This window comes from Impatiens glandulifera, chromosome 3 (assembly GCF_907164915.1).
Source record: "Impatiens glandulifera chromosome 3, dImpGla2.1, whole genome shotgun sequence".
Lineage (NCBI taxonomy): Eukaryota > Viridiplantae > Streptophyta > Magnoliopsida > Ericales > Balsaminaceae > Impatiens > Impatiens glandulifera.
The window spans coordinates 19,148,238-19,171,920 of record NC_061864.1 but is presented as its reverse complement, the minus strand read 5'-3'; the positions used below and the strand labels follow the sequence as shown (position 1 = coordinate 19,171,920).

At 32.0% G+C, this 23,683-nt stretch overlaps 1 protein-coding gene across 1 annotated transcript; it reads right to left on the bottom strand.

The window, feature by feature from the left end:
* Positions 1-19,276: 19,276 nt before the first annotated feature.
* Positions 19,277-21,043, bottom strand: LOC124929926 (transcription factor MYB120-like). Its single transcript, XM_047470305.1, has 3 exons — positions 20,753-21,043; positions 19,500-20,670; positions 19,277-19,413 (listed from the first exon to the last, which is right to left on the bottom strand). The coding sequence occupies exons 1-3, from the start codon at positions 21,041-21,043 to the stop codon at positions 19,277-19,279; spliced, it is 1,599 nt and encodes a 532-aa protein (XP_047326261.1).
* Between the last annotated feature and the right edge of the window lie 2,640 nt (positions 21,044-23,683).

Below are 23,683 nucleotides of genomic sequence, written 5' to 3'. Positions count from 1 at the left end.
TATTTTCACGCATACATAAGATATTTCAGGCACAAAATCGGACAACTCATCTCGTCTTCATTTGGAAGAGTCGTAAACATATTTCCCTCCGTCTAGCACCGAGTTATGACCAAAGACAAAGGAGTCGAGTAATTCTCCGTCTAAATTTTTTTCTACACAATGAAGTAACAAATATCAAATTTAACACCATAATAAATAAATAAATCACTGACCCCAAATCGACATTGTTGATGTATCTCCAAAATAGTTGTTTCCCAATAATGCATCCCAATCCTCTTGAGAACTTGGAGATTTGATGTAGGCATACAATTTGATTAGGCATACAATTTGATTGTAAATTTTGGGTTGCTTGATTCTGAATTGGTGGGAAATGAAAAGGATCTTGAGATTGGATTGAAGGGAGCTCTGGAAAATAATTCTGAGAAAATGATGATGGCAAATTTTGATCAAGTGGTTGCTGTAATGAAGACAAAGTATTGGCAACAATAGGACCCGTCTCAAAAGGATCATTAGAAGAGGAAGTAAAACCATGATCAATATTTTCAAGCTAACTGAAAAGAAGATGAAGCAGCAGCAGGATGCCTAGGATAATAATAAGAAGAAGAAGATAATGCAGGAAAGTTAAGAAGAATTATGTTACCTCTTCAGCTATGCGTGACCATTTATTTGCAATACTGGCATGAAGACGAACAATCGTCTCTATTTCATCGGCGGCTGTTATCGGACCTTTCTTCAAATCAGGTCTTAAATGATTTATCCAGCATAACTTACACGATGATTTCATTGAGTCCAGATTCTTTCTCAACGGTGTTCCAGTTCACTTCCCCATGCTTACAAATGTAATCAACTAGAGTTCTATCTTCTTCATCTGTCCACGTTCCCTTTTTCAATCGAGAACTTCTTGTTCATGTGAATTAGATTTACATATTTATAAACCCCTTTTCATATTAGATGAATGATGCATAATTCAAAAACTTATTACATATACCGGATCTTGATTTGGATGAATATGAAAACAAGAAGAATCGCTTGTAAATTGAATCAATCAAGAATCAAGATCCTGTATATTCTATCCCTGTTTTCTCTTTTCTTAATTCTGTGCGTATCAATGTAATAAGTTTTTGAATTAATATGAAAAGTGATTTAAATATCAACTGTGAAATCTAACTCACCTGAACAAGAAGAATTTGGATTGTAGAAAGGTACGTGGACTCAAGAAGAAGATGAAGTTTTAGTTGCTTACATTCGTAAGCATGGGGAGGACGCGAGCTGGAACACCGTTGAGAACGAATCTGGACTCAATAGGTGCGGTAAATCATGTAGGTTACGGTGGATCAACCATCTAAGACCTGGTTTGAAGAATCGTCCAATAAAAGCCCCCGAAGAAATAGAGACAATTGTTCGTCTTCATGCCAGGATTGGAAATAAATGGTCAGGTATAGCTGAAGAGGTAACAACATAGTTTCTTCTCTCTTCAAACTATAAGTCTATATATAATAATAAGTTCTTGATTGTAAAAATATGTAAATGAAATCAAAATAACAAAAATTAAATCTAAACTAACAACATCTAACCCAAAATTCATTTAAATCATGATCGGTCAGTTGGATTCAATCTTGAATCTTTTTGGGCTCATTGTGTTTAAAATTTATTTTGAGCTTTTGAGTCTAAAAAGATTTAAGTTTAAAGATAAACAAAACGACCTTAAAATAATTGAATTTAGAAGTAAACAAATCACATTTGACCGAAAATCTTCATTTTGAGTTTTTGGTGCATTCTTGATTTTAATCGCTTTGATTTTTTTATTTTCTTGTATATTATGTGAATATATTATAGTACTATCATTTTAGCTCAGAAAAAATTGAGTTATGAGTCATTCTTGGTTACCATTTAGTTAAAAATAGGAAGAACAGTCGAATTTTTGTTGTAGCGACGCATGTTCAAGTTTTACCCGGCGCTTCTTCAAGTCTATTGTCGCCGAGAGCCGACGCTTCTTCCTCTCCCGTTGCGTTGCCCGCGGCCGACCGAGAAAACTAACCAGATGCTTGGAGTTGGCTGCTGCTGGCTAAGATTTCCGACAACCGATGATTCCCACGATGGCGGCTGCTGCGCGAGAGGAGGAAGCATCAACACTTCCTGACGCTTACTCAAGGGTTCCCGATACTTCAGCGATGCTCTTTTCGCACGCCTGCTTCCGTTCTTATCCGACCGAGAGATGCTCCTCATGGCTAGGTTTGTCGACGCTTCCGACCGAGTTTTCCAGCTGCTTCTCACCATCCGACCGTTCTCACTTGCTTCTAGCTAATTTTCCCGACGCTTGAGACCCATTTTTCCTCTTTGGCTTTTATTTTCGTTTATTTTGTTTAGTCTTAAGTTTCTTTTTGGTTTTTGCATGATGTAAATTTATGATTTTCTTGATTTTAGGTTAGACTAAAACCTAAAACACAGCACCAATAACTCTAAAATTAAAATCAAACTGCAAAAATATAAAACCTTTAAAATCAAAAATACAAAAATTAAAACATAAAAAATCAAAAACTTAAAAAATTGAGAAGATAAAAATCTCTTCATAAATTTGTTTGAACTCTAAAATATTTATCCTTAAATATAAAACTCACCAAAATCCTTAAAAACTTAGTAGACTTAGAATAACTTTAAATATGAGATTTATTAACTTTTAGTGTTAACTTAACACTTATGATAATATTATATGAGGATTTATTTTCCTACTTTATATTCCTTAATTTTTTACTTTTACTTTATTTCATTTTGCTGTACAAATACAAAAGATTCACATCAAAAGTGGATAATATCACGCTTAGATTTAATGTATACATGAAAAATTAAAAATATAAAATTAACATTGTATAGTCATTAACATTATAAAATTTTACTTACATTTTTGTCAGGTATCCTCCTAATGGTATATATTAACATTATTTTTATAATATTATTTTTTAAACATAAAAATTAGAATTGAATTATAATTATATAGTTTTTCAAACCTATGAATTTAATTGTAATTCAATATCAATTATTGTAAATTTAGAATTAAAATTTCAACGTTATTCCTCCAAATAACTTTATAGAAAAAATTCGCAATTCTCTCTTCATTCTCATACTGATCCTTATGTCTTTACGGTCATTTTGGTAGGTCGCTTAACTAATTTGGTTAATTGTAGTCAAACTTCTGTTTTTAGAATGAACTCATGTTTTCGAGAAGTTTTGTCATCGCGGCAGGTTGAGCTTCGGAGGAAGTTGAAGTCTATATGAACCGGGTTGGATTCGCTCATGCTTCGTTTGGCCATGGATAGTTAGTTAAATGTAGCTTATGTTTTATTAGTTTGATTGATAAACTTACCAACTCAATTGACTAAGACTATGATTGATATTCATACTTTTGTTTAATATAAATAAATAAAAAGTGGACATTTATAAAGAGTATATAATGATAAAAAAAAATTAATATTTGAACTAATAGATTAAAGGATCAATGATTCACATGATAGAAAAAATAAATTATTGAGTTGAAATTATTTGAAACAATTTAACTCTTAAACCAAAACAAAATAATAATACTAAATCCAAAAAACATCAATACACAATAGCTTCAATTAAAAAACTTCCATGCTAATTGTAAGATACACATGTTTTCTCGGATTCTTAAGATATCTAAAAACTACTATTATCTAAAAACTATATCATAATTATCACAATCCACTCCAATGTTTTCTCGGATTCTTAAGATATTTAGAGAAAAACGGAGACCTCATCTTGTCGTCTTCATTTAGCACCGAGTTATGACCAAAAGCAAAAGAGTCGAGTAATTCTTCGTTTAGAATTTTTTCTACACAAAGAAGTAACAAATTAATATAAAATTTAACACCATAATAATAAATAGGTAAATAAAAATAAACTAAAGAAAAAACCACTCACCCCTAATTGACATATTTGATGTATCTCCAGAATAGTTCTTTCCTAATAATGCATGCTCCTCTTGTGAAGTTGACATTTGATCGTGGGTTCTCTTTGGACTAGGCATACAATTTGAGTACTGTAGATTTTGGGATGCGGGTGATTGGGAAAGATTCTCGAATTGTGGCAAATGAAAAGGATCTTGAGGTTGGATTGAAGGGAGCTCTGGAAAATAATTCTGAGAAGATGATGATGGCAAATTTTGATCAAGTGGTTGATTTAATGAAGACAAAGTATTGGCAACAATAGGAGCCATCTCAAAAGGATCATTAGAAGAGGAAGTAAGACCATGATCAATATTTTCCAAATTCTCAATAATCTGATCAAGTGGTTGCTGTAATGAAGAGAAACTATTGTCAACAATAGGACTAGGAGACTTATATTGGAATGATGGGAGGTTTGGATGATTATGAGCCACTGGAAAAGCATCAGTACCAGCAGCAGCAGCAGCATTAGAAGATGAAGGAAGATTATGATGTGGCCCAAATTGAAATGAATTATGAGGCACCCGAGCAGCAGCATAAGAAGATGAAGGAGGCGCAAATTGGAATGAATGGAAGTATAATGAGTTATGATGATCATTGAGATTAGGTAGATGTTGAAATGAAGAGAACATATTATGAGCAGCAGCAACAGTACTACTAGGCGGCGGTAATTGTAATGATTGGCTGAAATTGGCTGCATATTGTGTCTCGAAAGGCTAGTTCGGGACCCGAAAGTGTGGTTTCGAGTCCCGAAACCAGCATTTCAGGACACAATATGATGATTTCTTGTCCCGAAACCGTAGTTTCAGGACCTGAATCGGTTCATTTATTTTATTATCTATCTGATTCGTGGTTTTTAAATGCTTATCTTTTGTTTTTGTAAAGCAAATAAACGTAAAAGGAAGCCGAAGAAACCAAAGTAGCCCCCCACAACTTGTTTTTAACTAGGACCTCATCTTTTGACATTTTCAATCTTCTTCAACTGCTGGCTAATGAACAAAAACAGGTTGTGAAGTCAATAGGCTTTGTCTCCCTCCTATCATTATCGCTTTCAAAATCCCCTGGGGAGATCTTTCGTTATCTAGTCAGACAGTTTGACTGTACTAAATGTGCATTCACCTTAAAGAGTGACGAGGAAGTGAAGATCGAAGAAGAGGATGTTCAAATCATATTGGGTCTCCCAGAGGGGAGCTGGACATTGTAGAATACGAGCATAACGAGACCGATGACAAGTTGAAGGCATTTAGGACTCGATAGGGTAACCCTGTTAATGACGCCCCTATAGTGACTAATATGCCAATGAAATCATGGAGAACAATTTCAAGATAGTCTTTGTATTATTTGCTGTCAGCTATTTCTCTGGTGTGATCACATGGGTCAAATAACCAGGTATATCTCATTTATGTTTTTTTCAATTGCAGTTGACAACATATATGTATGGTATATGCATTGTTAGATAATCCTCAAATCTATTTTTTTTTCACTTGCAAGTTTAGAATTCAGAAATCTATTTCAGAGGTTGATAATATCAAAAAGTTCAATTGATGCAAATTTGTACTTGAAGGATTAGTTAAATAATGTGAAAAATGGAAGGCGAATGAAAAACGACATTTACAAGGACCACAGACGTTCCTTATTGTAAGTTATCACTAATTTATTTCCCTGATTGCAAAAATAAATGGTTTTAACATATGTATGTTTTAAGTTGTGCTACGTGTATAGGGTGAGCAACCCTGAACTGGGAGGAGTTGATGAACGTCGATTTCCTATAGTGTCACATTAACAAGTAGGTAACTAATATAACCTTTACTAAATTTTTTTCACATAAAACTTTAATTTTTATAATATTTGAAGATATAAAAAAATGTCGAATGACTAACTCATGTACTATAACATAAAAATAAATTAAATACTTGTAACACTTTTAAATTTATAAACAAGTTATATATTTATAACTAATAACCATTGAAAATTATGAGATAAAAAATAATTTTGTTTGTCTCAAATATAGATAATTTCTATAAAATAAAAATATTTATCTTTTCATTCACCACCTAAAACATCGTCTATATGAAAAAATAAATTGTTTATAAAATTTTCTTTAAATATAATCTAATAAAAAATAAAAATAAAAACAAAAACATCTCAAATAATAAATAATAAGTTGATATATATATCTAGAAAAAAGAGAATATAAATAAAAAAAGAATAAAAGTAAAAAAGAAAAGAGAAATGATAAACGCAACAAAACTTCAGCGAAAACAAGGTCACTAATCCTACGTGGCCTGCCACGTGGGTAGGAGAGAGAAAAAAATAAATAAAAAAATATTAGAAAACGTTTTTGTTCCTAGTTCCCCCTCTTTCTTCTTTTCATTTCTCATTTCCAGCTATCGTTCTCTTTCTTCTCTGGCGAATTGGCTCTCCACTCCAGCATCCCGATTTATTCTCTTTTCTTCATCTTCTTCCGATCGAAAATGATTAGTTTTGAAGCTCTCCTTTGTGTATCTTCACTTCCTTCATTTAGGTTTAGGGTAGGTCCAGGTTCATACTACTCTTCTTTTCAGGATGGTGTTGGTCCATGTACATCGCCCCACAAGACTCCAAGGACTTTATGGTAAATAAGAATTCTTATCTTTTAGAAATGTAGATGATTTTGATATCGGTTAGGATTTAGCAATTAGGGTTTTACGATAGAAAAGTATATAGTGTGGAAACGTTTTTGATATATTATGTCCCGAAAAGTTTATTAGCTGCATATTGTGTCCCGAAATGGTGGTTTCTTGTCCCGAAAGTGTGGTTTCGAGACCCGGATCTATTTAACTGATTTAATTTGCAAGTGATTATTTTTTTCTTTTCTTCTTGAATGGCGATGAGTATGATTGAGTGAATTAGTTCTTAACCAACAATTAATAATCATAAATAGAAACAAGAAATCATAAAACATTCACTATTTCAATTTTAAGCGGAGATTACCACTTATATCTTTATTTAAATTTTCGACTAATATTAATCTCATATCTTGTCTCAATTAAAAATTATTTATCTCCTATCTTATCTCAATTATTCAAGAGTTTATGAAAATAAATTATAATATTTTTTTCTAAGGTTTTATTATTTAGAAAACAAAAATTAATTTTATATTTGAAAATTATTTATTTCCTATATTATCTCAAATATTTATAATATTATTAATTTATAATATAACTAAAATTTTATTATCTTTATAAAACTGTTTAACTTTATATATATTGTTTTAAAATTTATATCACTTTTATTTTATTCAAAATTATAATATGTTAATATTATTTTTCTATTTACACCTGACATATGACATATTAATATATATATACCAGTTCCCATAACCGAGCGAGAGAGAAAATCGAATAAAACCGATGTTGCTTGTCGAAGAAGAAGAAGCTACAATGCCTGAACTCCGGTCAACCTTCAAAGCTTCTAAATCTCTTCATGATCATTATATAACTACTCTAAAATATTAGTTTATATTAGTTTTATTTATTTTAATATTATTTTTCTATTTACACCTAACCTATTAATATATATCAGTTCCCATAACCGCGAGAGAAATCAAATAAAATCGATGTTGCTTGTCGAATAAGAAGCTACAATGCCTGAACTCTTCAAAGCTTCTAAAGCTCCTCATGATCTTCAGATAACTACTCTACATCGTATACAGAAGTACACTTAGTTTCGACCCCAAGAATTCACTAGTGAAAAAAGGGTTATTACCGAGAATACAATCTCTCGGTAATTACCGTATATCTATCGTTATAACACTAATACCGAAAGTTTAGAAAACTTTCGGCATTCGTCGGTATAACGGTTTACGGTAAATCTATTTGGGTATTTCCCAAGAGATTTACGAAATGTCTCGGTTTAGACACTAGGGAAATATCGAAAAAAATTCGAAAAATTTTCGGTATTTCCCTCGAGTGAAAAATGAGAGATAATAGATAATCTCTCGTTATTTTCTCTTGGGACAATAAATTTCGGTTTTCCCTCATGTGAAAAATTGAGAGATAATAGATCATCTCTCAGTTCATACGAGGGAAATACCAAAAGTTTTCGAATAACTTTTGGTATTTTACTCGTCTGAAAAACCGAAAAATGATCTATTATCTCTCAGTATTGTCCCTGAAAATGGCTCAGCTAGGCCGTCCGTTTTTTACGCAACAAAATCATATACAATACCATTCATAAACAAAAATATCATTATAATTTCAAAATTCTAAATCAAACATTGTTATCAGTCAAACCAAAACGTTTACAAATGTTCAAAAAACAACTACATTGTACTAACTAACTAGGGGTTGAAACTACCTCATTATGAATACAGTTTGTTGTTTATATTCCTCCATTTGGGCATCTCTTTGCGCCCCCCCTTTGCACCCAGGCCGCCTCCCTTTATGCCCTTTCCATATCCCACATTTGAATTTCTTCTACTGTCGATACTATTTCTCTCATTTTTGCCCTAAGATTTTCATTCTCCTCCAACAACCGATCAGTGTCTCGTTGAGATTTGTTGCCACTTCGTCGATCCTCTCGAAAGTGTGTTGGTCGGACGCCAGATTTCATACTGATCACTGTCCCATGTAGTTGGCGTCCAAACACTTTCTTTGTCAAGTAAAAGTCAGAGATATCTGGTTCGTTTCTTACTTCTTCCATCTCCGCCTACACATTTGAAATTAATTTTCATCTATATAATATATATATATATATATATAATTTTATTAAAATTTCAATTAAAGTCATTTAACTTACGATCTTCTCTTGTGCTCGTACATCCGAGATCGGGTTGGGGTTTTCTTTTGTAGCTTTCGGGTACAGGTCCTCTTGAAAATTTCAACGATAGTGGGTGCTCGTCCTATTTCACCCGCCTATTTAAATAAATGATTTATAAAATTAGTAACATTCTTTATATTAAGTTATTTTAAATAATGTACATACCAAATCTTCCTCCACTTGTGAAAAATGTTTATGTCCGTATGATGTCGGGAATTTCAAATTATTCTTGTTCTCTACATTTATACCACTATTTCTCTGCATAAAATAAAATAAAATTAGAACTAGTGTTATCAGTTTTTATTTCAATTATAAAATAGTACCTTAAATTTATCTGTGAAGTTATGGTGTCTACACATGAACTCCCAATCGACTGGATCGTAGTCTCGTGGGGGATTGACCAGTACCGTTGCCTCATCTCTGTGATGAACCCGGATATAATCCATGTTTAAATCGGAGCGCCACCTACCCATATTTGTTTGGAGCGTGGCAATCCAGTCGCTCGATATTGATCAATATGACAATATGTACTCTTGAACGGATCCTGAAAAATAAAACATTCAAATGTTATAAACTTTTATTTGAATGTTAAATGTATAATAAGTTTATCACCTTCATAGCAAGCTAAAGTGAATTCAATTGGTCAGCACTCAATGTCTTCCACTTGAGCAGACAATACGAAATGACTGAGGGGGCCCGCACCACCGACCTCAAATGTCTTGACCACATGCATCTACCTTCGCCGATTGACCTCCCATCTACCTCTTTGAAACTGAGAGCAATCTTTGACCCCGGTGGCCTCCTCGATAGAGCGATATTTTTATTCTTCCCTCGTATCTTCTTGGCGGAAGATTCTGCAAAAATAGAAAATTCAATATTATGTGTAAATCAATATAAGTAATAAATGTGTAAAAATGTTGTTGATGCATAATCAACATGCTAAATAAGGAATCGGTGGAAAACTGAATTGAGAGGGCAGATGCTATGCGTTAAGATTATCATTCATGTACTTGTATTTGATGAACAACCAGTTGTTTTGTTTCTCTACCGGTTGATCCATTTTTAAATTTGACCGCTCTGTGTTTCCTAAATGTTTTTAACTTAAATGATTCTCTTTAAAGCCCTATAGCTCATTTAATTCGGTCTCTTTTCTAATTCGGTTCTATTTTAAACTGCTACAAAATTACCACGCATTAATGTACCGATTTTAATTATCTTACCGCATAAACTTACCGCTGAAATTTACCGCCAAAAAGTTACCGCCCTTACTTTGGAGGGAAAGTTTGGCGCCTTTTCAAGGCAGTCGTACGATGACGTGTGATTGTTCAGTGACCCAACCGTCACACTCACCATATATAAAGGCATTTGCACATTATTTTTAAACACATCTTATCACCTTCTTGAAATTTCTCTACCTTTGCATTCTCTCTACCAAAACTTCTTTGTCTTCCAAATTTCATCATGGGACGAGATAATGCGTTGTTTGTTCACATTGTTCAGGTTGACTTCGAAGATATCAAGAACAATGGATCGGCCGATGTTCAAAAGGTTATGGAATTTGTCAAAGAATCGGGGTTGGAACATTTTCTTGATGGTCCGTTCGTAGTATATCCGAGTGCGGTTAAGGAGTTTTTCAAGAATGCCAAGATCAAGAAGAGGGTTATTCATACGGAGGTGGGCGGCAAAAAGATTGAGTTATCTGAACAGGTCTTCGTCGAAGCCCTTCATCTTCCAACAGAGGGGTGCGATTTCTCAACCGACCTATCAGAAGACGCAACCCTAAGTATTCAAATGATTGTTTCTAACACCAGTGAACCGGTGCAACTCACTGGGAATAAAAACTCCATGTGGTTCGAATTTCGACTTCTGCGCGACATCGTGTCTAAGGCACTTCAGGCTAGTGGAGGTAAGTTCGACAGCATCACCCGGTCGAAATTTGAGATGATGGCCGACATTTTATTAGGTGACCGAATTAACTGGGCGGGCATTCTATTCGAGATTCTATGCGAGATGGTGTGTCCTAAGACCAACCGGTGCTTAGGTTACGCCATGCAGATCGGCAAGATTCTACTCCATTTCAACATCCCTACTGGTCCAGGTATCATCCTATCTAATAGTAAGATATTAAATTCGGTCAATATCGAGAAAAGCATTGTTAGAGTTAGTAAAGAAAAACAACCTAAGGTTAAAGAATCAACGACTAAGAAAACAAAGGTGAAAAAGACAAAAGAGAAAGTCAAGAAGGGTAAACGACTGATGCATGTGACATCGGTTGATGAGGAAACCGACAGCGAAGCAATAAAAACCGCTCTCATACACTCTACACCGGAAAACCGCGCGGCCACTCCCATCTACACTTAGACTCTTGCCGAGTCTACTCCCACACCGATCAATCCTCAAGCTCGTGCCGAGTCTACTACAAGCGCAGATAGTCGCTCTAAATTCAAGGAAACTTCTCTTCCTGAGGTAAATATTTCTATCTCTTCTGTTATTCCTGTGATTAAGGATTCTGCAGCAAAACCGATTGAGTTTGTGGTTTTAGAGGCTTAACCGAGAGTATCAGAAATTATTAACAATATCGTGGATGGAGTCAATCGGTTAGATGAAACCGACGTGACTAGTAAAATTGATGCTACCGGTCAAAATGCTGAAACTGACCGGACATGTTCTGTTGGTGAAACTAGTAAGTCAGCTGAACATAATGAAGAAAGAATTGACAATATAGTAGCCGAGCAGCCTCATGTTCCTGAAAGCGGTCATATCGGGAAAGATTCAACCGGTCAAATTAATGAGGAAACCATTCCAACTGAAACCAAAGAAAATCCTATCCTAGAAGAGGCGACCGATACAACTATTCCGGATTCTATTGAAAAACCGGATTCTTGCATGGCCGATGCTGAAGCTGAGAAAATTGTAGATAATGTTCTCAAGAAAGTTGAAGAGAGAGCACATGCCATATTCGATTCCTATTATGCGTGGGCAAAAGTAAGACTGGAGGTAAACTTTAAAGATATGCTCCCTGAATGCCCTGAAGAAAGTAAGTGGCCGAAATTAGTGTCATTAGAGGAAACCGTGCTCGATCTAGCAAAAACCACATTTGTACCGATCGCTATGACAAGAACAAACCTTGTTGAGGCAAATGCCAAGTTGAGGGTGTTGTCTTCATTTATTGATAAAGGAGAAGAGGTTCTCATTCAAGGTGAAGTAGCCAACGTGGATAAGACTGTGCTAAGTATCATGAAAAAGGTTAAAGAAGACTTAATCACCGAAATCTCCAAGTATGAAGAAACAATCAAAATGAATGAAGAACCGCCCATATCCACTCCGGTTGAAAAAGAGCTCACTTACCGAGAAGAAAAACAGGCTGAGAAATTCTATTTTGAAAAAAGGTGAATCCTCCAAACTGGCAGGGGCTACATCTGAAACAGAACCCGGGAACCAACGCTAGAATGAATCTGAAACCGGTCAACCGGAATCTCCCATCAAGACTTCAGAAAATGAATAAGAGGACAAAAGCAAGGCAACCACCAATCCGTCTCCCTCTAAATCGGCCAGAGCCTCCTCAAGTAAGTCTTCTGACCGACATAAATCAAGAGAATATATAGTTTTGATAAACCATCCAGAACAGAAGACTTTCATTGCGGAGATGATTCGAAAATCCATGGCCCCATGGCAGGTATCCATGGAGGCTCAAGTAAATGAAATCTTAAGAGAACGGGTCGCTTCCACCGACATTAAGCTAGCACAAGTTCAAGAGGTAACCTCTCAAACTCTCACATCGATACAAACTATGTCATTATAGTTCTATGAGCTGGTAAAGAACTGAAAGATTGCCTACGAAGAAAGAATGAGATCGGATGAAGAGGTTGCCCGACAGCTTCAAGCTGACGAAGATGCAAAAGCCAAGGCAGCTGAGATTGATAACGAGAGAGCGGCTAGGAAAATTCAGGAGAAACTCAATCAAGAACAAATCAATGAGGAAAAAGAGAAATCTCTTCTGATTGCTAAGAAGACGAGAGCACAAACTAAAAGAAAGAGGGCTTAAGAGTTAGCAGCAGCAAACACCGGACTGGAAACTAAAGCACCGTTGAACCCTAATCCTATCTCTGATATTCCGACCGGTGGTGAAGAAGAAGAGGAAGATGCTTAACCCTTGAAATCGAAGACAACACCGATCTAAAGAAACACTTCAACCGATCCCAGCAGTTCCAATTCGTTCCTTTCCTTCCAATGACCAATCAAACCGAGGAACTCGCAGAGTTTCGTTTGACAATGCCTTTCAGAGACGAAGACATCTTGCGTTTAATGTTCCTGCTTAACCGACAAGGGGCTCCTGGTCAGATGTCGATCCTACTCAACCAGGAAGGGGTTTTGTAAACCCGCGATCCGACCCAAATTATATGTTATTGATGAATATATGTCTATAATGATTAAAAGTGTTAAAAAATAATAATAATTTGTTCGTAATTAAACCAGGACAACAATTATATTTGGAGTTGGCCTAGAAGCAGTTAATAAAAAAGTGTTTTCAAATGACTTTTTGTTTGGAAGTTTGCCTTGTTTCCAAACAAGGCTTAGTTAGACGAGAAACGAGTTATTAAACAGAAAGAGAGAAAGCTAAGCCCATCACATATATATGCTTGCCATATTTCATCAAACGGTTTCTAAGTATGATTGAAGCTGGATGCATGCATATTTAGTCTGGAATTCAGGGATTTTCAAACAAACTCGATTTGATTAAATTAAAATTATTTAAATCATAAAGCCAAAAGACTATAAAATTAATAATACTAAATAAATTAATCTATAATTATTTCAATTAAAATACTTGGGTCAATAAATACTTTAATTAAAAAACAAAACAAAAAACCTCCATGCTAATTTTAAGAAGCATGTGTCATATAAAGTCATAGATAACTTCAAGCTTTTCTTTTATAGGAAGATAAAAACAAATTAGAATATGTTTCTTTCTAGCTAGTTCTACATAGAATGAAAACATACCTCAAGAAGAAAAACTCTAAGAAATTACCATTAACTAAAATACAATTTAAAATCAAAATTTGGTATAGCCGTGATTGTAATAATTTCCTCAAATGTTTTCACGAATTCTTAATATTTCGGGCACAAAATTGGACAATTCATCTCGTCGTCTTCATTTGGAAGAGTTGTAAACATATTGTCCCCATCTACACCAACCAAGCTATGACCAAAGGTAAAAGAGTCATTGATTCTTCATTTAAATTTTTTTCTACACAATGAAATAACAAATGTCAAATTTAACACCATAATAAATAAATAAATAAATAAATCACTCACCCCACCCAAATAGACAATGTTGATGTATCTCCAAATAGTTGTTTCCCAATAATGCATATATATATGCCAATCCTCTTGAGAAGTTGACATTTGATTGTGGGTTCTCTTTCGACCGGCCAGGCATACAATTTGATTGTAGATTTTGGGTTGCGGGTGATTGAGAAAGATTCTCAATTTGTGGCAAATGAAAAGGATCTTGAGATTGGATTGAAGGGAGCTCTAGCTAGATAATAATTCTGAGAAGATGATGATGGCAAGTTTTGATCGGTTTTTCCAAAACTCTCAATCTGATCAAGTGGTTGCTGTAATGAAGACAAAGTATATATTGGCAGCAACAATAGGAGGGAGCTCTGGATTATGAGCCACTAGCTAGAAAAGCATCAGTAGTAGCATCATATATAAGAAGAGGAAGTAAAACCATGATCAATATTAATTGTCAAAACCATCAACGAGATTAGGTAGATGTTGAAATGAAAGAGAGTTTTATCGCAATAGTAGACACGAATTGGAATGATTGGAGCCCTGAATTCTGATCTACCTGAAAAACAATATGGTAAGAATAGGAAGGAAGATCATGATTAATATTTCCAAAACCCTCAATCAGCTAGCTTAGGTAATTCTCAGTTCTTCTTCATTCAATTCTTGAACCATCTTTTTCCGATCATAGCATCGGCGGCTGTTATAAGACCTTTCTTCAAATCAGGTCTTAAATGATTTATGCAGCGTAACCTACACGATTTCCCGCAGTAGCGATTGAGTCCAGATTCTTTCTCAACGGTGTTCCAGCTCGCGTCCTCCCCATGCATGCTTAAGAATGTAATCAACTAGAATTCTATCTTCTTCATCTGTCCACGTTCTCTTTTTCAATCGAGAACTTCTTGTTCATGGGAATTTGATTTACATATTTAAACCCCTTTTCATATTAGATGAATCATAATCCAAAAACTTACTTATTACATATACCGGATCTTGATTTGGATGAATATGAAAACAAGAAGAATCGCTTGTAAATTAATTGAATCAATCAAGAATCAAGATCCTCCCTCCCTGTTTTCTCTTTTCTTAATTCTGTATGTATGTATCAATATTGTAATAAGTTTTTGAATTAATATGAAGAAGGATTTAAATATCAACAACTGTGAAATCTAACTCACCTGAACAAGAAGAATTTAGATTGAAAAAAGGTACGTGGACTCAAGAAGAAGATGAAGTTTTAGTTGCTTACATTCGTAAGCATGGGGAGGACGCGAGCTGGAACACCGTTGAGAAAGAATCTGGACTCAATCGGTGCGGAAAATCATGTAGGCTGCGATGGATGAACCATCTAAAACCTGGACCGATAAAAGCCCCCACGAAGAAATAGAGACGATTGTTCGTCTTCATGCCAGGATTGGAATTATAAATGGTCACGTATGTATAGCTGAAGAGGTAACAACAACATAGTTTCTTCTCTCTTCAAACTATAAGTCTATATATAATAATAATAAGTTCTTGATTGTAAAATATGTAAATGAAATCAAAATAACAAAAATTAAATCTAAACTAACAACATCTAACTAACCCGAAAATCATTTAAAAAATCAAAATCTAATAAAAAAAAAGGTCATTTAAATCATTATGGGTCATTTTCTTTCCAATTGGATTTAATCTCAAAACTTTTTGGGCTTATTGTGTTTAAAATTTATTTTGAACCTTTGAGTCTAGAATGATTTAAGTTTAAAGATAAACAAAACGACTCTAAACAATTGAATTTAGAAGTAAAGAAAACACATTTGACCCGAAATCTTCATTTTGTGTTTTTGGTGCATTCTTGATTTTAATTGATTTTATTCTTGTATTTTCTTGTATATTATGTGAATATATTGTAGTACTGTCATTTTAGCTCAGAAAAAATTGAGTTAGGAGTCATTCTTGGTTACCATTTAGTTAGATATAGGAATAACAGTCGATTTTTTCTGTAGCGACGCATGTTCAAGTTTTTCCCGGCGCTTCTTCAAGTCTATTGTTGCCGAGAGCCGACGCTTCTTTCTCTCCCGTTGCGGTGCACGCGGCCGACCGAGAAAACTAAAACACAACCTCAATAACTCTAAAACTAAAATAAAACCTCCAAAATCAAAAACACAAAATTATAAAACATAAAAATCAAAAACATAAAAAAATCAAAAAGATAAAAGTTTCTCCATGAGTTTGTTTGAACTCTAAAATATTTGTCCTTAAATATAAGACTCACCAAAATCCTTAAAACTTAATAGACTTAGAATAATTTAAAATCTCTAACATCAGTTTGATTTGTTCAAATCAACAAATAAACTTTTAAACTAATTTTAAAAAAATCTATTTTTTTTAAATTGTCAAAATTATTAATCTCGAGTAAAATAATATTTTAAATAATTTATAAGACATGTTAGATTTTTATTAAAAATTTTTTTTTAAAAAATAACTTATTTTATTAAAAACTCAAAAGAGGGAAAAATACAAAAGTTTAAGATCAGATCTAGATAATTTCTAGATTTGACAGTGAAACAAGAACTGAATTACAGACAATAATCAATTAGCGCCTATAACGTTTTTACTTTCTATTCTCTTCAATCATTTCGATTACTCTCCAAGATTGAAGGAGTGCATTTCCATTTGAAGTTATATCTCAAATATCTTCAACAATTCTACTTCTTTTACTGTGAGTTTTTGAATTTATTTCTTTTTAGATATTGTAGATTACTGATCAAAAGTAGCAGCAGACTTACATAGAAGAATTTTCCTTTTACATTATTCTTCATCAATTCTTGGATTTCTTCTCATGTTCTTGGAAAGTTGATGATGTTCATGTTTGCAGTATACGTCCTCCAGATTTGTATTAAAAAAGAGCATTCCCCAAATAAATGACTTACGATTTCCTCAACTCTCGAACATAGGACACCGTTGATATCATGAATGTTTATGTATTTTCGAATTCTGTCTTTTGTTGTCAACTTTTCCTGTATACCAGCCAGAGAATAAATTGGTGACGAGAAATTATCTTTGGAAACCATATCACATTATGCCAATCTATCTCCAGTCCTCTTGTTATAACAATTTCCCATGCCTTTCTTGTAATGAATTTCTCGTTGCTTTTTGTTTTCCAGCATATTTAATCATTTTTTTCATTGAGTTACTTTTGTCTCATTAGGTTTAGAATTCTACAACCTCTTGGAATACGTCTCAGAAGTGAATCACATTTACATTCATAGACATCTCTGAATGAGTACTTGATGCATTCTCTTATAACTCTACTTCCTTGCATTTCTTCTTTGAACATAATGAGAATATTATCAAGTCAATTGATCATGCTAGAATAGTACCCCTCTTCTATTTTCAATTGTGGTTTGCACCATTTGAAAGACATATTTTTCTTGTTTTTATGATCTTCTTCAATGACCATGTCGTTCATTCATTGATGCTTCGTGTCCAGATACTTTGTGTTGCCTTAACTTGAGTTTTATAATTCCAACATTCACAAAATGAATTCCTACATTCTTATAAACATATTCTCTAATGCATAATAATAATTAATCTCGTGTCTTTGCATAATTGTTTTGAGGCAGTGCCGGAACATATTGAGTATTATTGGAAACATATAATGGAAGGTGGTTTGTGATAGGTATAGATGTGATATCAACCGGAATCATGTTAAAGCTCATGATGGGGATATAGTAGCTATCAAAGCACACAAACCAAATGAATATACGGAAGATGATTGGAATTACATTTTGGATTGTCACTTTCTCTAAGACGATTTTCGGGTGAATCTTTAAATTCTAAACTTTTTACATCCTTGTTTATAATGTAATTAAGTATTAATTAATGTTTTCAAAAATAGGTAAGAAGTGAGCAGAATTCACAAAATAGGAAGAATCTTCGAATGACACATCATGTAGAGAGTGTGTCATTCTCTCAAGTGGCAGCAAAAATGGTAAGTATATTTATTCAAGAGTCATTATAATATGTTAAATATATTTTGATAATTAAGTAATGAGTCTCTAATCTCATAATTTTTTAGAAATAAGTTTGGACTAATTTTTTTTTTTAATAATAAATTGTTAATTAGGTCATTAATTAACCTAAAAAGTTAAAGATTTTTATTACGAAAAATTCTCTTTTTTCAACACATATATAAATCTATTAATAACAATATTAATGTCTAACCTAATTCTAATTAGTACAAAATTTCTTTATTCATTAATTCATATTATTTAGAAATAATTTTATAAATACATGACATCGTATAGTCACTAACGTTATAAAATTTTACTTACATTTTTTTTGTCTGGTATCCTCCTAATAGTATATATTAACATTATTTTTATTATATTATTTTTTAAATATAAAAATTAGAATTAAATTATAATTCTATAGTTTTCCAAACATATGAATTTAATTATAATTCAATATCAATTATTATAAATTTGGAATTAAAATTTCAATTTATTCATCCAAATAACTTTATGGAAAAAAATCGCAATCCTCTCTTCAATCTCAAACTGATCCTTATGTCTTTACGGTCATTTTGGTAGGTCGCTTAACTAATTTGGTTAATTGTAGTCAAACTTCTGTTTTTGGAATGAACTCATATTTTTCGAGAAATTTTGTCATCGCGGCAGGTTGAGCTTCGGAGGAAGTTGAAGTCTATATGAACCGGGTTGGATTCGCTCATGCTTCGTTTGGCCATGGATAGTTAGTTAAATGTAGCTTATGTTTTATTAGTTTGATTGATAAACTTATCAACTCAATTGACTAAGACTATGATTGATATTCATACTTTTGTTTAATATAAATAAATAAAAAGTGGACATTTATAAAGAGTATATAATGATAAAAAAAATTTAATATTTGAACTAATAGATTAAAGGATCAATGATTCACATGATAGAAAAAAAAATTATTGAGTTGAAATTATTTGAAACAATTTAACTCTTAAACCAAATCAAAATAATAATACTAAATCCAAAAAAACATCAATATACAATAGCTTCAATTAAAAAACTTCCATGCTAATTGTAAGATACACATGTATCAAATAAAGTCTTTAACTTCAAGCTTAACATTCAAAAAATAAAAAACAAATTAGAATATGTTTATGTATAGTTCTACCACGAGAATGGAACATTCCTCCAAATTAAAAACTCAAAAAAAACTACAATTATCTAAAAACTATATCATAATTATCACAATCCACTCCAATGTTTTCTCGGATTCATAAGATATTTAGAGAAAAACGGAGACCTTATCTTGTCGTCTTCATTAAGCACCGAGTTATGACCAAAAGCAAAAGAGTCGAGTAATTCTTCGTTTAGAATTTTTTCTACACAAAGAAGTAACAAATCAATATAAAATTTAACACCATAATAAATAGGTAAATAAAAATAAACTAAAGAAAAAACCACTCACCCCAAATTGACATATTTGATGTATCTCCAGAATAGTTCATTCCCAATAATGCATGCTCCTGTTGTGAAGTTGACTGTAGATTTTGGGTTGCGGGTGATTGGGAAAGATTGTCGATTTGTGGCAAATGAAAAGGATCTTGAGGTTGGATTGAAGGGAGCTCTGGAAAATAATTCAGAGAAGATGATGATGATGATGGCAAATTTTGATGAAGTGGTTGATTTAATGAAGACAAAGTATTGTCAACAATAGGAGCCATCTCAAAAGGATCATTAGAAGAGGAAGTAAGACCATGATCAATATTTTCAATAATCTGATCAAGTGGTTGCTGTAATGAAGAGAAACTATTGTCGTCAACAATAGGACTAGGAGGCTTATACTGGAATGAAGGGAGGAGGTCTGGATGATTACGATCCACTGGAAAAGCATCAGCAGCAGCAGCATCAGCATTAGAAGATGAAGGAAGATTATGATGTGGCCCAAATTGAAATGAATTATGAGGCACCCGAGTAGTAGCAGCAGCAGCATAAGAAGATGAAGGAGGCGCAAATTGGAATGAATGGAAGTATAATGAGTTATGATGATCATTGAGATTAGGTAGATGTTGAAATGAAGAGAACATATTATGAGCAGCAGCAACAGTACTACTAGGCGGCGGTAATTGGAATGATTGGAGGCCTGAATTCTGAGCTACCTGCTGGAAAGCATGGTAAGAATAGGAAGGAAGATGATGATTAGTACTAGTATTGTTTCCAAAACCGTCAATCATCAGCTTTGGCGATGGTCGAAATGAAGAGAAAGCATTAGGATCAATAGGAGGAGGCTGAATTAATTGAAGTGATTGATGATTTGAAGAAGAAGAAGCAACATGAGGAGGAGGCCTAGGATAATAATAAGAAGAAGAAGATAATGCAGGAGGAAAGTTAAGAAGAAGTGAAGAAGGGCTGCTGCTGCTGCTGAAGTTGTCATAGTTGTTGAATTTGATCCTACTACTAGGATAAGGATAATTGTTGTTGAAGTTGACAGTAGTAGGTACCATATTCATTTGGTTCTTCTCTTCATTTAATAATTCTTGAACTACCTCAGGCGGATAAAGTGGTAGGCCACGACGCTCACAACTTTTGATTCGAGTGTTCCAAAAGTTCTTAATATCGTTATCTGTTCTTCCAGGAATCTGAGAGGAATTATATAATTATATAATTAACAAGTTATTATTATAGTTTGAATTCTAGAGAACTTAATTATATATATATTACCTTTTCTGCTATGCGGGACCATTTATTTCCGATCCTAGCATGAAGACGAACGATCGTCTCTATTTCATTGGCGGTTAACGGACCTTTCTTCAATTCGGGTCTTAAATGGTTTACCCACCTTAACCTGCATGATTTAGCGCACCGGTTGAGTCCAGATTCGTTCTCAACCGTGTTCCAACTGGACTCCTCCCCATGCTTGCGGATGTAATCAGCTAGAACTTCGTCTTCTTCTTCTGTCCATGTTCCTTTTTTCAATCCAACTTCTTTTTCTTCTTCTTCAGATTTCACCATTATTAATGTTGATTTCCCCGACGACGATATATTTATTTATTTTGATTCCTTTTCATATTAATTCAAAAACTTATTACATTAATTATTATTCATACATACATACATACATAATTATTAAGTAACACAAAAAAAAATATATATATATATATATACCCGGGATCTGTTTAACTGATTCAATTTGCAAGTGATTCTTTTTTTCTTTTCTTCTTCAACGGCAACCACAATGAGGCAATGATTATGATTGAGTGAACTAGTTCTTAACCAACAATTAATAATCATAAATAAATAGAAACAAGAAATCATAAAACATTCACTATTTATTTGAATTTTAAGCGGGAATTACCACTTATATTATTTTTGTTTAAATTTTCTACTAATATTAATCTCCTATCTTATCTCAATTAAAAATTATTTATCTCCTATCTTATCTCAATTATTTAAAATTATAATATTTTTTTCCTAAGCTTTTATTATTTTTAAAAAAATATTTAATTTTATATTTGAAAATTATTTATCTCCTATATTATCTCAAATATTTATAATTTTATTAATTTATAATATATAACTAAAATTTTATTATCTTTATAAAAATGTTTTAATTTATAGATATTGTTTTAAAATTTATATCACTTTAATTTTATTCAAAATTATAAAATATTTTAATATTATTTTTTTATTTACACCTAAGGCACGTGTTTTGTTATAGGTAAGTTTAACGCTATTGGGTTATGTTCGTTGACAAGTTAGATATAGTATAATAATATTAACATGAAATTAGATGTTCTGTTTGATTAAAGTATTTTATATTAACAGTATTAAATGTTATATAACTTATACAAACCAGTTACAAAGAAGGATAAAAAATGTTTCCATATTTACCCTTACATTTTTATTATCTTAAATTTTTATTATCTTTGAGGAAACCTCTGTTCTCTAAAACTTCGTCCACCTCTTTGTCTCTCTAATACTTTCTCATTTTTCATTCATCTTTCTCTCATTGAAACCCTTTTTCTCCATGGCTTTCATCTAAACTCATATTTAAGAGCATAGATTCATATAAGATTAAGTAATAATAAAAAAACACATAAATAGAGAAATAAAAAAAAATAAGTAAATATTAATTTAACAATTAAATTAAATTTATATAAATATAAAGGGCAAAAATGTCTTTTACATTTTATACAACATTTTTATATTACCAATCAAACACAAAATTATAAAATTTATACAATTTTACACTCTTATACTTTCAACCAAATACAAATAACATATATAATTTATACCTATTAATACCCCTTTACAATTTATAACCACTATAATTAATATATATATATAACTAATACTTAATAACAAATGCTACATTGATATATAAACTATACCAATAGTGTTTTTATACTGTATTTGTTAAGATTTTATTATTTATATAAATTTATACCTTTATATAATTTATAAGGTATTTGTTATAAAATTGTAACTAATACTCTTAAATATAATAGTTTTCTTATATCACTTAATTTTTAATTTATCATTATATCTTTTATTAATATTATATACAACTTATTATTATATAATATATTAAATATATTTTATTTATTTTTAATATTATTTATTATACATAATTATTTTTAATATATATTTTTTTAATTGATTCAATATTTTAATTAAAAAATATATATTTATTTTTATAACGATAATTTTATTAATTATAATTTTATATATTTATATATTATAAATAATATTAATTATTTTAAGTTTATTTTATTATTTTACAGAATGGATGTTTTATTCTGGTTTTGGTCTAAGACCTTCCTAATTATACTTAAAGGAGGGATCCAGTCTAATAATTGACTTACGAGAATAATAGCAGCTCCAGCAATTCCGATTAATTCGAATATTTTATTTTTTGTATTTGATTTCTCATCACCTTTCATCGGATTCACTCTTATTTTTCATTCTTTGATCAGAAATTATGATATTTATCATCGTTACAAAGTTAGTTGTTACATCTCAAGCCCTTCGACTTCTCCACTTCGACCCCAGACAATTGCTTCGCCCGATTTTAAACTCAAATTATAAATTTTATTTTAATTTAAAATCTCAAAGTCAGTTTGATTTGTTCATTCAACCAACCAACTTCTCTAATTAATTTATCCAAGAAAAATTTTACTTATCAAAATTATTATTCTTGACTAAAAATTATAGAATTCAAACATACTTGTAAATAAAAATGGATTTAGAGATAACCTAAAAATATTTTAAAAATAAATATCAGTATTTTAAATAATTTAAATTTATTTTTAAGGAATAAATAAATATTTAATTATTTATTTAGATATTTTAAATGTAAGAAATGAAGAAAAGAAATCAAAGCTGACCCTAAGAAAAACATTTTTTTGTGTTTTTGTTGTAAAAGTTATTTTTTAATTTTTAATTCCAAGTACAAAGACACCTAATTTTAACTCACAATTTATAAGATTTTCAAATAAATTATGAGTCTTTAAATTATATATACAAAAATTATAGACTCTTAAGGGATAAAAATAAAATAAATAATTATTTCGGGAATATCATGATATTGGTTAAACTCTAGAATAATTAAAATTCGGGCTAAAAAAACAAAGTAATTAAAATAGGGTCCAC

What these genes read in the sequence shown, in the direction of transcription:
- LOC124929926 (XM_047470305.1), bottom strand. Translation starts at nt 21,043, where the DNA reads ATGGTGAAATCTGAAGAAGAAGAAAAAGAAGTTGGATTGAAAAAAGGA. An exon ending in GGTCCCGCATAGCAGAAAAG is followed by an intron (nt 20,671 to 20,752) that starts GTAATATATATA and finishes AATTCCTCTCAG; the next exon opens with ATTCCTGGAAGAACAGATAA. An exon ending in ATCAAATATGTCAATTTGGG is followed by an intron (nt 19,414 to 19,499) that starts GTGAGTGGTTTT and finishes TTCTTTGTGTAG; the next exon opens with AAAAAATTCTAAACGAAGAA.